The 13,213-nt window shown below is 42.5% G+C and overlaps 1 protein-coding gene across 7 annotated transcripts in view; it reads left to right on the top strand.

The window, feature by feature from the left end:
• Window positions 1-13,213, top strand: part of LOC146855301 (synaptotagmin-1) — a 4,118,085-nt gene that overhangs the window by 3,543,109 nt on the left and 561,763 nt on the right. For all 7 annotated transcript variants that reach the window (XM_085652999.1, XM_085652997.1, XM_085653000.1 and 4 more), the window contains one exon: window positions 5,855-6,022. In XM_085652999.1, coding sequence (XP_085509125.1) covers window positions 5,855-6,022 — 168 coding nt within the window. The remainder of the gene's footprint in view (window positions 1-5,854; window positions 6,023-13,213) is intronic.

Raw genomic sequence — 13,213 nt, 5'->3', positions numbered from 1 at the left:
AACATTGAGAGGTATGAATACACTGCTGCTTTGTGTTCCCAAATATCCTATTAAATAATTATTATTGCTCACCTGTTCAGTGTTTTGACCCACACTGTAATCTTCATTTGCTGCAGATATTAGCACCTGGGTCCAAAAGAGCAATTTATGTCTTTTGAAAAAGTGTATGAAAGTGAATGTGGATTATTTCATTACATTGTAGTTTAGTTACGCATTAATCTAATTTTCTTTGTGCATTAATCTAATTTTCTTTGTGAATTGTTATGCTATGTGTTAATACATTTTCAATGTTCATATTTATGTAATTGTCAATGTTGTATTGCTGTTACATCTAGATTACTACACAAAATACTTTGTAAAAAACAAATAAAGAATGCAATTGTTCACTAACACAAGAAAAGTGGAGAAAGCACTACTGCTATTGACAAATAGGGATGGGGACAGTCAGTTTTGAGTGTGAACATTTCTCTCCCTGAACCCTGAGCGTATTCACTGTGCTTGAATGCAGAAGGGACCTTGAAAAAGGGACTATTACTCCACCAGTATAATGAGTGAGGTAATGCCATGATCACCAGCAACGTGTTTGGTTTAAAGGCAAAATACCGCTGAATTTACCAGTCATTACTGCAAAGCCCACATTGGTAAGGGTGTTGATGCTGCGCCCAGGGCCAGAATCGAACCATAAGCAGCCCTCGAAAGATTCCCATACATCCCGCTCCATTAGTTTTCTGTCATCCGTCTCTCTCCATTTCTCTCTCTCACCTATCTAAAGCCTTCAAAAGCCAGCCTCCAGTGGCTCAGGCCAACCGGAGAAATGCCCGATGGAAAAAATGGATAGTCCAGGCTTAGCTCCGCCCCTGAAAGAGGCCAGAGAATCGGTGAACGAGACTGCTAGAGATAAGTAAAAGCCATGTTTAGACTGGGGCTAATCCTTACTAAACAGAACAGAGAGTCCTACTCAGCAAAAATAAAAAAACATATAAGTACAGGTGAAGCTATAGTTCTGTACCTGAGGGCACTTTTGCATGTTTTGCTCTTCACAAACATTCCCAGTGTATACCTTAGAATGCCCACTGCCCACTACCCACACCTTGAGTGGCGTTTACTGTTGCGGATCTCTCCACACTCATAGTAGAAAAATCCACAAAAGGTAATGCATTTACACATCCCAGGAGTACTTTGGAGAATTCCTGATAGGCGAGAAAAAGGTATTGTCAGCCCCAAACTTACATTTATGAGCAAAAATATATCTGTGATGGGAGCCATGAAGAATATATTTAAGAGTTGTGATCAGGGTGAGACCTAAGCATCTGAAAGACTGGTCCATGCCCTTCATTCTACAAGCTCAAAACATGGACGAACAAGTAAGCCTTGTTTAAAGATCTCTATAGTGTATTAGAATGAGGACTTTACAGCTTCATAATTTGTTGCTGCAGGGGACGAAGGGAGGCTGGCCCTCAGGGGAAACAGAAAGGTGGAATTCTCCACAGTTCCTCAATGGGTAATCTAGAAGTAGACTTCCTAAAAGTTAAATAGAGAGATTAGCTATTGCAGTAACTAAAATCAAAACACACCAACTTAATTATAAGAATTTATCAGTCTTTAAGCATACCCCTGATTCTAAGAGGTTACTACTACATTCAAGTGACGGAATAAAATCTGAAATCAAGGGATGGTAGACTTTAGAGTCAGAAACACCCATTGAGATATAAAAGGGAGCAAAGAAGGGAAATGCAGGACATTAAGGGTCGGTCAGAGCCATTCCGACCGCATCGAAATGTCCCATTTGGATTCCTTTCCGACCGACCAATTATGATATGGTCAGTCGGAAAGGAATCCAAATGGGCTTTCCTAATGGCTTCCGACGTGCTCGGAAAGCCCGTCTGCCATTCGCAAAGCCTCCAGTAATTCCTCGGGTGCTCTTTCCACCCCAGGGATTACCATGGCAGATTCCCACAGCCTTTCTGTGCCAGCCTTTCAGACGCAGAAAGGCTGTGGGAATCCGAATTTGGGGCCCCCCAGCAGGGCCCTCAATGGGTACAAAGCCTCCGGATGGTGGCCTAGGGGGCACCTATGGTGCCCCCCTGGTGCGGGGTGCAGGGATGAACTGCTCCTCAGCTCTTTGCAATGAGAGCGTGCATTCCGGTCAGAATTCATGCTCCTATTTTAAAGAATACGAATGCGACTGAACAGTGTTTGGTCGCATACTAGTTGCTGGGTTGAGACCGACGACTGGAGGTCGATCAGTCCGAGTTCCCAAACCATGTTGGACGAACACAGTTTCATCCGACATTGGTAATCGGGCCCTAAGACTTTTCCCTCTATTGGAGAGAAAAACAAATACTCTGTAGGAAAAGATGAACAGCCAAAAAGTGCATAGTGTGTAGATCATTGAGTGAACAGACAGATAAAATCTACTTGAACAAACTTCTGTAGTTGATACCTCTCCATTTCATTAGCAAGATTGAAAATAGCTCTAAAATAACCGAGGGCTCCAGCAGGTTAACGTTATGCGTAACAGTAGAGGTAGATGAGCCAATTTCTTTTGATGGTAACTGCAATTTGCTGTGAACATTGACGATGATCCTGTGTACATCAAGAGATGCTGCAGGTTAAAAATGTCAGGGGAAAGCTAGTGTAGGACCCACCTTCAGTGAGCGAATAAAAGGAACAAAGGGCCACATGTTTCAACCATTTTTGCATTCACAAACGGGCCAATTCGTGAAATGCAACTAATGGTTTTCACATGTATGAAACCCAAATTGCGATTTGATAACATGTTAGTGAATCGCATTTGGGTTTGCGATTCGGTATTAGGAAGGGGCGTGTTTAGGGTGTCCCTTCCTAATACCGAATCACATCGGTATGCATGAATATTTTTCATTTGCATTTTACCACCTACTTCAGGGAGGTGGTAACCCATACGCAATTGGGAAGGGGTCCCCATGGGACCCCTTCCCCTTTGTGAATTTTTGTAAAAACATTTTTTAATAGCAGGCAGTGGTCCCACGGACCACTGCCTGCTGTTTAAAAATGAAAGGAAAACTTTTTATTTTTTTTGTAAAACATCCCATCTTCCTTTAAGGAAAACAGGCTGCTTTACAAAAAAAAAAAAGATTGCTTTATTTAAAAGCGATCACGGACATGGTGGTCTTCTGACCCCATCAGGCCATCATCCCTGTGAGTTTTGTGATTCCTAATATTCATGAGGTAGGTCATTTATGATCCCCTCGGAATCGCAGAAAGTGTTCAACACATTTTCATGCATGCAGTTTTGCAATTTCCTAATTGTGAATCGCAAGGATCCACAATTAGGAAATTGAAAAACAGGGCCTTCATACATCTGGCCCAAAATCCTTTCCCAACATTAGTTTGAGACATTGAAGAGATGGACAAAATAGAATGAAATCAAACAGATTTTTTGCCAGGCGTAGAAGTGAAAGCAATGCAACAATGCGGAGGTCCTGAGGCTGCAAAGGGCACAGAATGCAGCCGCCAGAACACTTCTAGGTCTCTGCAAATTCTGCTCAGTGTCTAATGCTTTTCGCCGTCTGCATTGGCTACCTGTAGCCGGATGCATTGAATTCAAAGCCTTATGCATCGCCTTCAAGGTTTTGAAATTGGCCTCGCCTCCCATTCTGGCTGATCTCTTGCTGCCTTATGTCCCCTCGCGACACCTTCTCTCACAGGGTAAGAATTTGGTGGTGGTTCCCCGACCCCGTAGAGTTCGGTCTGGCGGCCGCTCCTTTCGCTACAGAGCCGCCACCCTTTGGAACTCGCTCCCTGTGCAGATCCGTGGCCTTGACAACTACTTGGCTTTTAGAAAGGCCATTGAGACCTATCTTTTCCCTGCCCCTTAGTTTTTCTGGTGGGCTCTCTGCTGTGTTTGTTTTTCCTGCATTAGCGCTGGGACGCCCCCTTGCTGGGGCAGCTGTTGCGCTTTACAAGCATTAAAGAAAAAAAACATGCTTGTTTGAGGCCCCCTTAAAATAAGTAGTTTGTCTGGCATGCAAAAAGGCACTCTTAAAAACTGTGCTGATGCTCCAAAATGATGAAAATGAGATAAACATGAAGAGAAAAGAGAACACCTGTAGCCAAATACGAGTTTTTAGCACAGAACAGAAATAGACATTTAATAATGGAAAACTTCATGAGAGAGAGGAAGGACCCAATGTACCAAAGATTGTTTTGTGCAGTGACAGATTATACAAATCAATCAGAGTGCAAAATTACTATTTGATATGATATGAAGAATTCTGTCACATTAAAAATGAGGCAGGCTTCTGCTTGCGAATCCTCCCATAGACCTTTTCCCCTTATTTGCATTTACAGAATGTCTACTTTTGTATTTGTTTGTAGCCATTGTCCCTCAATGTGCCATCCTGAGAAAGGCGCTGAGGGGACAGCTCTCTAGCCCCCACTGCTGACAATCCACATTCACAAAGGGGAAGTTCTCTGTTGTGTCCATTTCCAAATCCTCTCCGAAAAATCATGTGTGTGAAAAGTATGCCTTTTCCCAAACTGCTCTACCTAGCCTCTGGAAAAATATTTGAATTGGCCCAAAAACACGTAATAGTTAAAGATTCAAATTAACAAGCATTGGTCAAAAATGGAGATTTGAAATGGACCACCTGGATTATTGCGATGTGTAAAGTTACTCGACAAAGTTCAACTTTAGCTTTATATTTCAATAATTCATGGCTCTAGTGTACATCTTGGCATTAGAAACAGCCACAGCTCACAGTTTTGACATTTCGGCTGTTGACGTACTGTGGCACTTTTTATTTATGTGTTTGGAAGTCCTTTTTAAACAGCCAGACCACAGTGGGTCTGACAAATTCTTCAAGACTCTGGCCAGATTTACTAATATTTTGCTACGTGGTTGTGCCCTTTTATGGTTAGTAAATATTACAAAGCAACGCAAGGAGCTATTAGGTCCACCTTGCATTGCCTTGTATAGAAATGTAACACAATGCCGCATCTTGCGCTGCATTGAGTTACATTTCATTCTGGGAGCTGTTCCATGGGTGGAGCATGGATGTTACAAAGGTTTGTAAACCTGGAATTGCGCAAAATCGCTATGTCTCACAGAGGATGACGTAACAAGGATAAAGATCTTTTTTCCTACTCGGTATTTCATCTTTCTCTGTGCTACATTTTGCAGAAAATGCCTACAGGGTTTGCTTTTGTGCAGGAATGCATCGTGGTGCAAGGGTGCCTGCACTGGCTCTAGGCTGCCGAAGTGCACCAGTGCTATGAGAGAGCAGATGGGTGCCATTTCTTAGTAGACATAGCTCAATGCTGCGCTCTCTCCTTTATGTAATGCAGCGTAGCACGTTGCCGTGCAGCACTGCGTTGCGTGTAAGGTTAGTAAATCTGGCCCCTAGTTTGCACAATGGCAAGACTCATATCTCTTGTGTGTTATCTTAATGATGATTAATGCGAAATACGAGATGTTCCTTCTCAGTATTATGTGGTTTGATGGCTTTGTTTGTGGTATGCTGACACATGATGATTTGCTATTTTGCAAAGGACTTGGCATGACATTTAATTGCAGCCGTTATTTGGACTATATGTATTAATTTGATGGTAATCAAAGAGCCCCTAAAACCTTTTCGGTGACCTAGAATCCCACCCGCAATCATTTCTCTGGAGATAATATGTCAGTTTTACTTCATTTTCCACTTTTTAAAGTTATGTTGCTTTGGTACACAAACGTAAAAAAGAGATCCACAAGCCCAGGAATAAGAATGACAAATCGAGGGCAGTGAAATGTGAGTTTTGAGAACTCTTCCTTTTGCTGGAAACGATCTGCTTATCATTCTGCTCTGCTCTTTCTCCCTTCTCCTTCCAGCTCATGGTCGGGATTATTCAGGCCGCGGAGCTGCCGGCTTTAGATATGGGTGGCACATCTGATCCCTATGTGAAAATGTTCCTCCTTCCTGATAAGAAGAAGAAATTTGAAACGAAAGTCCACCGAAAAACTCTTAATCCTGTCTTCAATGAGCAATTCACTTTCAAGGTATTTATCTTCACTTGTAACTTATTTTACCCGGCAAGCATCTGTCGCCCGCTCTTGGTGCTGAATTTGCATTTTACCAGTAAACCTGGTCAGTGCGGACTCTTGGATGCTGCAGATTATGGGGCACCTATGTGTGACTGTTCTCATTTCATGATATTGCACTGCGGCGGATGTGCTAGAACCAAGCTGAACGAGGAGGAGGAATCCATACAAAAGGTTTGCAAAAAATGTTATTCTTCCAAGTGTTTTTACAAAATTTTAATTTTACAGACACAAAACGTTGGCCTTATTTTGGAGTAGATGAGGAACACCTGACAAAAAAGCGGTGGATATCCTGTCCTCCCTATTTTTAGGAGTGTGGGGGCACTCTTTGCACAATAAATGGGTTGACTAGTACATCTGCTGCTTTTTGGCACATGTCCTGCAGCTGCCAAAGTCTAAAGAAGGCCCTCAGTCATCTGCGACCAAACCATTGTGACTACACTTGATTCTGAGCTTCATGGAGGAAAACCAATTAGCAAGATGCTAAGATTGACTTAGGCAACCGGCAGGGTTAGAACAGGAGTTTTTCTTATTGTTCTCTGTCTGTGTGCTAGAGCTGCTTGAGAGTAAGTGAAAATATGAGTCAGAGATATAAAGCAGAGGGGGCCAGTGGGCCTGCGACTGATTATGTACAAGCGGGATCTGGAGTGAAGTTAGAAGTTGGGTGCTAATAGTCCTGTTGATGTCATGCTACAGAGCATTAATAGATGTTAATTCTCTTCAATCACTTTATGCTTTCTTGTCTTTGCTCCAGGCCTATAATTGTGGAGCTGACAAATGTCAGCTGTTAGTGTTCTTAGCAAATCTTTCAATAGTACTGACTAGTACAGTCTTACTGGAAATCTTAGTTTCTTGCTTGATGAAAGTCTTTCATCAAACATCCCCTACTCATGGGATTCCTAAGTTTCTTTAAATGGCAAGGCATCTGCCTTCCAGTCTCCTAGTGCATGAAACTTAGTGATAGGTGTACTAAACTGTTTATTGGCTGCAAGTTTTGATCAGCTAAGGGGTGTGTGACCACAAAAAATGTATTTTCAAAACATACCAATTTTAAGAGTCAGTAAAGTTTCCAGACTCCTAAAATGACTTAGAAAATACTAACCATATCCCAGATTGGATGAAGCATATTTTGAGCGTCCCTTCCAAATTGTGATTCGGTTTCATATGTATCAATGGTTATTGCCCGTGAATCTGGTCACATAACATTGAAAATGACTGATTCTCAAGTAGGTGTGGTAACTGTAAAAGGGATGGAGCCTTCATTGGACCTTTTCAACTTTGCGAATCAAGTGGCAGCTTCAGAGTAGGCAGTGGCCCCCGGTAACACTGACAACAATAAATGAGTTTTTTATTCCAAAATTGATCATATCATTTTAAAACCAGCCCTATTTTGTTTAAGGAACATGAGCTGATTTAAGTAAATTTTAAATGCAGTCACATGAATGGCTCTAGGCTGATCCTTGCAGGCCACCACCCTTGTGACTGTAGCCTATCAATGTGAGCCACAATTTCTGACCTGCTTAATTAGTATTCAGTGGGCAGTTCCTTCTGGGACCACCTTCTATTCTATATTTTGTGAACCAACAAATGAATACAGAGATCATTCCGCAAAATACAATATTGATTACAAAATGTAGGATCTCTATTTGCAAACACTTTTTGCGATCATTTTTTCGACCAGTATCTTTCGGCTGCAGAGTGGTGGTCACATAGAATGGTGGTCTTGGATTGGGCGGTGGGGCCATACACTTTGTCCTGGCAGGTAGACAGGGGCTCCCAAGGCAGCTCACTAGATTGTTGACTGTGTTGTGCAGGCCTCTGGAGTGGTCAATTGGCAAAGGGTAATAGTGACTCAATCCCAAGCTACATATAGTGGTCGGTGGCAGCAGGTACAGGGACTCCAGCTACACACACCCACCTTTTACACAAGATCTATTAAAACAGCATGCTGACTATTTTCCAAGTCTCAGTCACATATCAGTGAAGCTTACCCACACTCACTAAATCCCTTGCAGTGCCTAAGATTTCTGGGGCTTCACTCGCTAGATGTTTTGGGAAATCATGATTTCTGTCTTCTTCTTGTACATCTCTCACACAGTGCTAGCTCTAGTCATGTTCTGTTATGTTAATTTGATTTCCTGGTGCTGATCACTGCCTATCGGTTTGCTGAGGTGTATGGTGCCTATATGGGGAAAAGACACGTTTTCAGACTTTTCCTGAAAGAGAGGAGCTCGGTTGAATTTTTAAGATGGAATGGAAGTTCCTTCCAGGCCCTTGCGGCACCTGTAATAAAACTCCTACCACCCCAGTTCGCTTTTTTGGCTGGGAGTACGATCACTCCTTTTGCTCCCATGGAGCAAAGAGCCCTTCTGGGAACATACCATTGAAAACGCTGTTTCGAATGGTCGGGGCCAACTCCCTGGAGGGCCTTAAAAACAGTGCAAAGAGCTTTAAATTGAGTCTGTTGTTTGACTGTGAGCCAATGTTTTAATTCTTTCTTAACAGAGGCAAACTTGGGCGTCACAGTCAGTAATCTGGCCACTGCATTTTGCACAAGTTGGAGTCTGTTTAGGCGCTTTCTTTGGATATTCAGATAAAGACTGTTGCAGTAGTCCAACCGCGACATGATGAGTGCCGTGACCACTGTCCTGAGACCCTGAGACTGTCTGCCGGTAGAAAAGACTTTATCTTCCTTATAATTCTAAGAAGATGAAAGCTCGCTGAGACAGCCACATTTACCTGGTCCCCGAAGGTGAGGTTGTTGTCCACTATGACCCCCAAGTTCTTTGCTTTCTTAGTCGGATCGGGGAGGGTTCCGAATTCTTCTGGCCACCAGTCTGGCATCCAGAGGTTTGTATTGTTTCCAAACATAATGACCTCTGTTTTGCTCGAATTGAGTTACAAGCAGTTTGATGACCTCCACAACCTGACCACTTTCATACAATCATGGAATCTTCTTCATGTTTGAGCCTCTTGCCCATACTGGAGTGACAACACTATTTGCATGTCATCCGCGTAAGATGTCAGCTGGAACCCAAAAGTTCTTATCAGGGCCGCCAAAGGTGTCACATAAATGTTAAAAAGTGTGGGACTGAGGGACGAGCCCTGTTGGACTCCACATGGAAGGGAAAAAGGTTTAGAGCAGCCTTTGTCTAGGTCCACCGTTTGAACTCGTTCTGTGAGGAAAGATTTCAGGAGGTTCCAGGCACTGCCTTGTACCCCGCCTTCTGATAACCGGTCCATCAAAACATTATGATGGACCATATCGAAGGCTGCCGCTAGGTCCAACATAATCAATACTACGTTACCTCCTTGGTCCAGAGCTTCTCTTATTTCCTCTGTGGATTTTATAAAGCTCAGCTCTGTTCTGAATCCATATTGTGTCAGGTCTAGTATATTGTTTTTTGGGGGGAACATGGTGAGTTGAGCATTCATAGCTTTTTCGATCATTTTAGCCGGTAGGGGGAGGCGAGAGATAGGTCTGTAGTTATTAGGGACCTTAGGATCAAGATTTTGTTTTTTAAGCAGCGGGAGAATGGATGCTATTTTCCATCTTTTGGGAAACTGGCCAGATTTGAATATGGCATAGAACAGTGGGGTGAGTGCTGCACCAATGAGCTCTGTGACTTGTTTGATCATGGACACAGGGCAGGGGACATATGGGGATCCTGATCAAATGAAGGCCAGTAGTTTAATAGAGTCTTGCTCCTCCAGTGATGAAAATCTGTCTAGAGTGGATGCTGACTTGGTTTCACTGGACGCGTGCCCAGCTGAAACTCCTGTCTCCACAGTCTGGGTGAGCGTAGATGATGAAAAAATTGCTTTGACCTTCTGCTGAAAGAAGGTGGCTATGTTCTAGCGTAGTTCAGGACTGCTCTGATTTTTGGCGGTGTCAGGGTGGTTACTTTTATTATTGTTTTAAAGAGTTCTTTAGAGGAGGATTTTGCCTGAGTGATTTGCTCAGTGAAGAACATCCTTTTGTAGTAAATAGTAGTTTCTTACAGAGGGCTCTTTGTAAGCATTATTATAGCCTCTTCTCCAGGCGCGCTCTAGGTGTTTGCAAGCGTGTTTTTGCTTCCTCAGTTCTTCAGAAATCCAGGGGGCTGATGGCAGGAGCGCTTGGGGGTCCATAGTTTCGCTGGAGCTAATTTATTGCATGCAGTTTCTATCCACTCAGTGTAGGCAGAGGTGCATCCTCTACTAATGAGGGAAAAGGGCGAGCAGTTTTCTTGAGTAGATCTCCTAACTCAGCGCTTTTGATTTCCTTCCAGGCTCTTCTTACTACCTCTTTTTTTGGGCTCTAACTTGTGTTGATGGGGGTTGGAATGTGTCAGTTCAAACTGAATGGTGGCGTGTTCTGTCCAGGCAAGTGGTAGCAACTCGGTGCAGGTCAAATTGGGGTTATGGATGAAGATCCAGTCTAAGGTGTGCCCTGCTACATGAGTAGGGCCTTCTACGAGTTGTCTAACTTCCCCCATTCATCACTTGTCCCAGGCTAATTATGTTGGGTTGGCGAGAGCTTCCAGATGGAAGTTAAAATCTCCAACAACCATTAATGAGTCCGAGCAAAGCCCAGCTCTAGGGCCAGGAGGTCGATATTTAAGAATCCCCTTAAAAAGATTGTGATGAGAGGTAAGAAGACTTAACGAGAGTGCTTCACAGGCTGGGTTGGATGCTGTTTTGAGGGAGGGCTGCAGGGAGTCATGATATATAACCGTCAGTCCTCCCCCCCTCCTGAGCGGTCTGTCTTGAGTGAAACACTGGAAACCCGGAGGTGTGGCTTTGTCCACGTCTGGTCCTGAGGCTTTATCAAAGCATGATTTAATTATAAAAGCCAGTTTTATATTAAATTCTTCAATAAACAGTGCACACTCTGTGCTATGCTTTACCAGTGATCTTGCATTTAGCAGTAGACACCGTAAGGGAGCTGATTCCACTCTTATTTAAATCACTCCTATCTTGCGTTCAGGTAGACTGATGGAGTGATTCATAATATGGGGGAGATTTAGATGACAGTTAGGACAGATGGCTGCCGGTTCCTTAGTAATTGCCCTAAGTGTTAAGCAGGAACATCTCGATTTTACACCTTTTGGGTTCCTGGCCAAAAAGTCATCCATTGAGTAAACCAGTATTTCTGGCCTCAAAGATCTAGGGGAACTGGCCCTAAGCCTGTTCCAAGCGACAACGGGCGCAGACGGGCTTGTCTTTGGTGTGTCAGCAGCACACCTATTTCGAGTGGTCACGTCAGCGTGCCCAATAAGTAGCGTGCAGCTAAAAACAACTAGCCCACTAACTTAATAATGGCTGCCCCGTTCCCTTTACCCGATTCCCTCCTGATCGCTGAAATTAGGCGAGCAGCAACAATAATTACTACAGTACCAGTGATTAGTGCAATTCAAATTCTTCAGTGACTGAGTAAAAACAAGTTAAAAGTAGATAAAAAGCAGTAAAATCCCTGGCGATCTCTAACTCAGCTCAACAACCAGGAAGTCATCAGGTCTCCTACAGGAATATGAGACGTTTATTTGCGGAGTGGTTTCTCTGGCCATTTGTTGGCTATCCTCATGTCTAAAAAAGAGCAAAAAAAACTGCAAGGTATTCATCAACTGTTTCAAGACAATTGCAACCATATGGGTGTATTGATCAGAAGCCAAAGCTTTTCTCCCAAATCTAATCAGAATATCCCTGCAGCTTTCTAGGCAATAATGTTATGGTCATTTTCAAGTCTTCAAATTGTTTTAATGATAATTTCAATCATCAACAATTCAAAGATTTTTAATGATAGACCTTTTACTGAGATAGTTGTTTGTGGTAGAAATAGCCGAAATGCAGCTTAACATGAAGCACCCACGAAAGATGTAGGGTCTATTATCACACAAACCATTTTTCTTCAAATTTGGACCAGCAGTTAAGTGTTTAGATCTTCAGTTATAATTCTCTTTAGAACAATTTGTTTTCACTTCAAAGAAAATTAGCAGAAAATGAAATCATGATTTTTAGTTGCAATTTGCGTATGCCAAATGATAAGGCAGACATTTCCTTTTCTCAGTTCGAATCAAATGTGAGCAGCCCATCCTGGAGACAGGCATCGTCTTAGCAAATAGAGAATTATTTAGTGTTTTATTTCTCCACCCACCCAATATGTAGTTTCTCTTTTGCAAATTTCCCCACTCTTGAGAGGGTAGAAGAAGGGTTACCTTCTACCTCTGCTGGCACAGAAAGATGTTTCTTTAATTTAATCAGTTCATCCCCCAATTTACAGTAGGGGTCTCCAGCTCTTCACCGAAATCCTATTCTCTGCAATTATTTCAATGAACATCAGCAATATACTCATTTAGCTCAGTCAATAATGAGAGTTTTGGATCAGTTTGAAAATCTTTAATTATCGATAAGAGTTTAGTATAATGTTGTGGTCTCTATTCAAATTAGTAAGATAAATCCATTTACAGAACTATTAAGAAAATCATGGTTAGAGACTATCAAGCAAATTACAGTATGTCCCGTAAAGGAAATAAATACCTATTCTACTCTAACCAGATTAGAACCTACCTGAACTCACAAGGTGTCCTTTTGGAAAAGAGCAAGATTTAAAAGACCTTTGAAAAAGAATCAGATTGAAGCCGAACTCCTCATGAAGAGTAGTTCCAGAAGCTCATCTGAGTCTCATCTCTCAAATCAGCATCAGCAAACAGTTGCAGTAACAACTGTTCAAAATTAATGTGAGAAAATAGAGACAGCAGTAGCCAAAATAGTCAAAGAAATGGACAACCATAAAGTAGTAAGCGACAGAAAACGCTGTCAGCAGTAGCTCACAGCTAATAGGGTAAGGGAAAAGGGATGGTCACAGAAAAATGGCATGGACCAGACTGCCTTGACTGAACTGCCCTAATTCTAACTAGGAACACACATATTATAAAACCCCAAAAACATAAGTAACAATCCATGTTTGTGTTATGGCCATCTAAAGCCAATGAGTAAGGAACATCTCATGATCTGCTGCTTCTTCCTTAATTCAACAGTAAACTTACAAAGTCGGCAAGGGGCTACCTACAAGTGTTAACATAGTTGCTAAACATTTATGTGCGTTAGCTCCACTCTGGGTTCCCAAGAGAACCATTCAGTTTAAACTATTAGCTGTTCAGTATTCCA

Source organism: Triturus cristatus, chromosome 4_1, assembly GCF_964204655.1.
Source record: "Triturus cristatus chromosome 4_1, aTriCri1.1, whole genome shotgun sequence".
Classification (NCBI taxonomy): Eukaryota; Metazoa; Chordata; class Amphibia; order Caudata; family Salamandridae; genus Triturus; species Triturus cristatus.
This window is presented reverse-complemented; position numbering and strand designations above follow the sequence as displayed.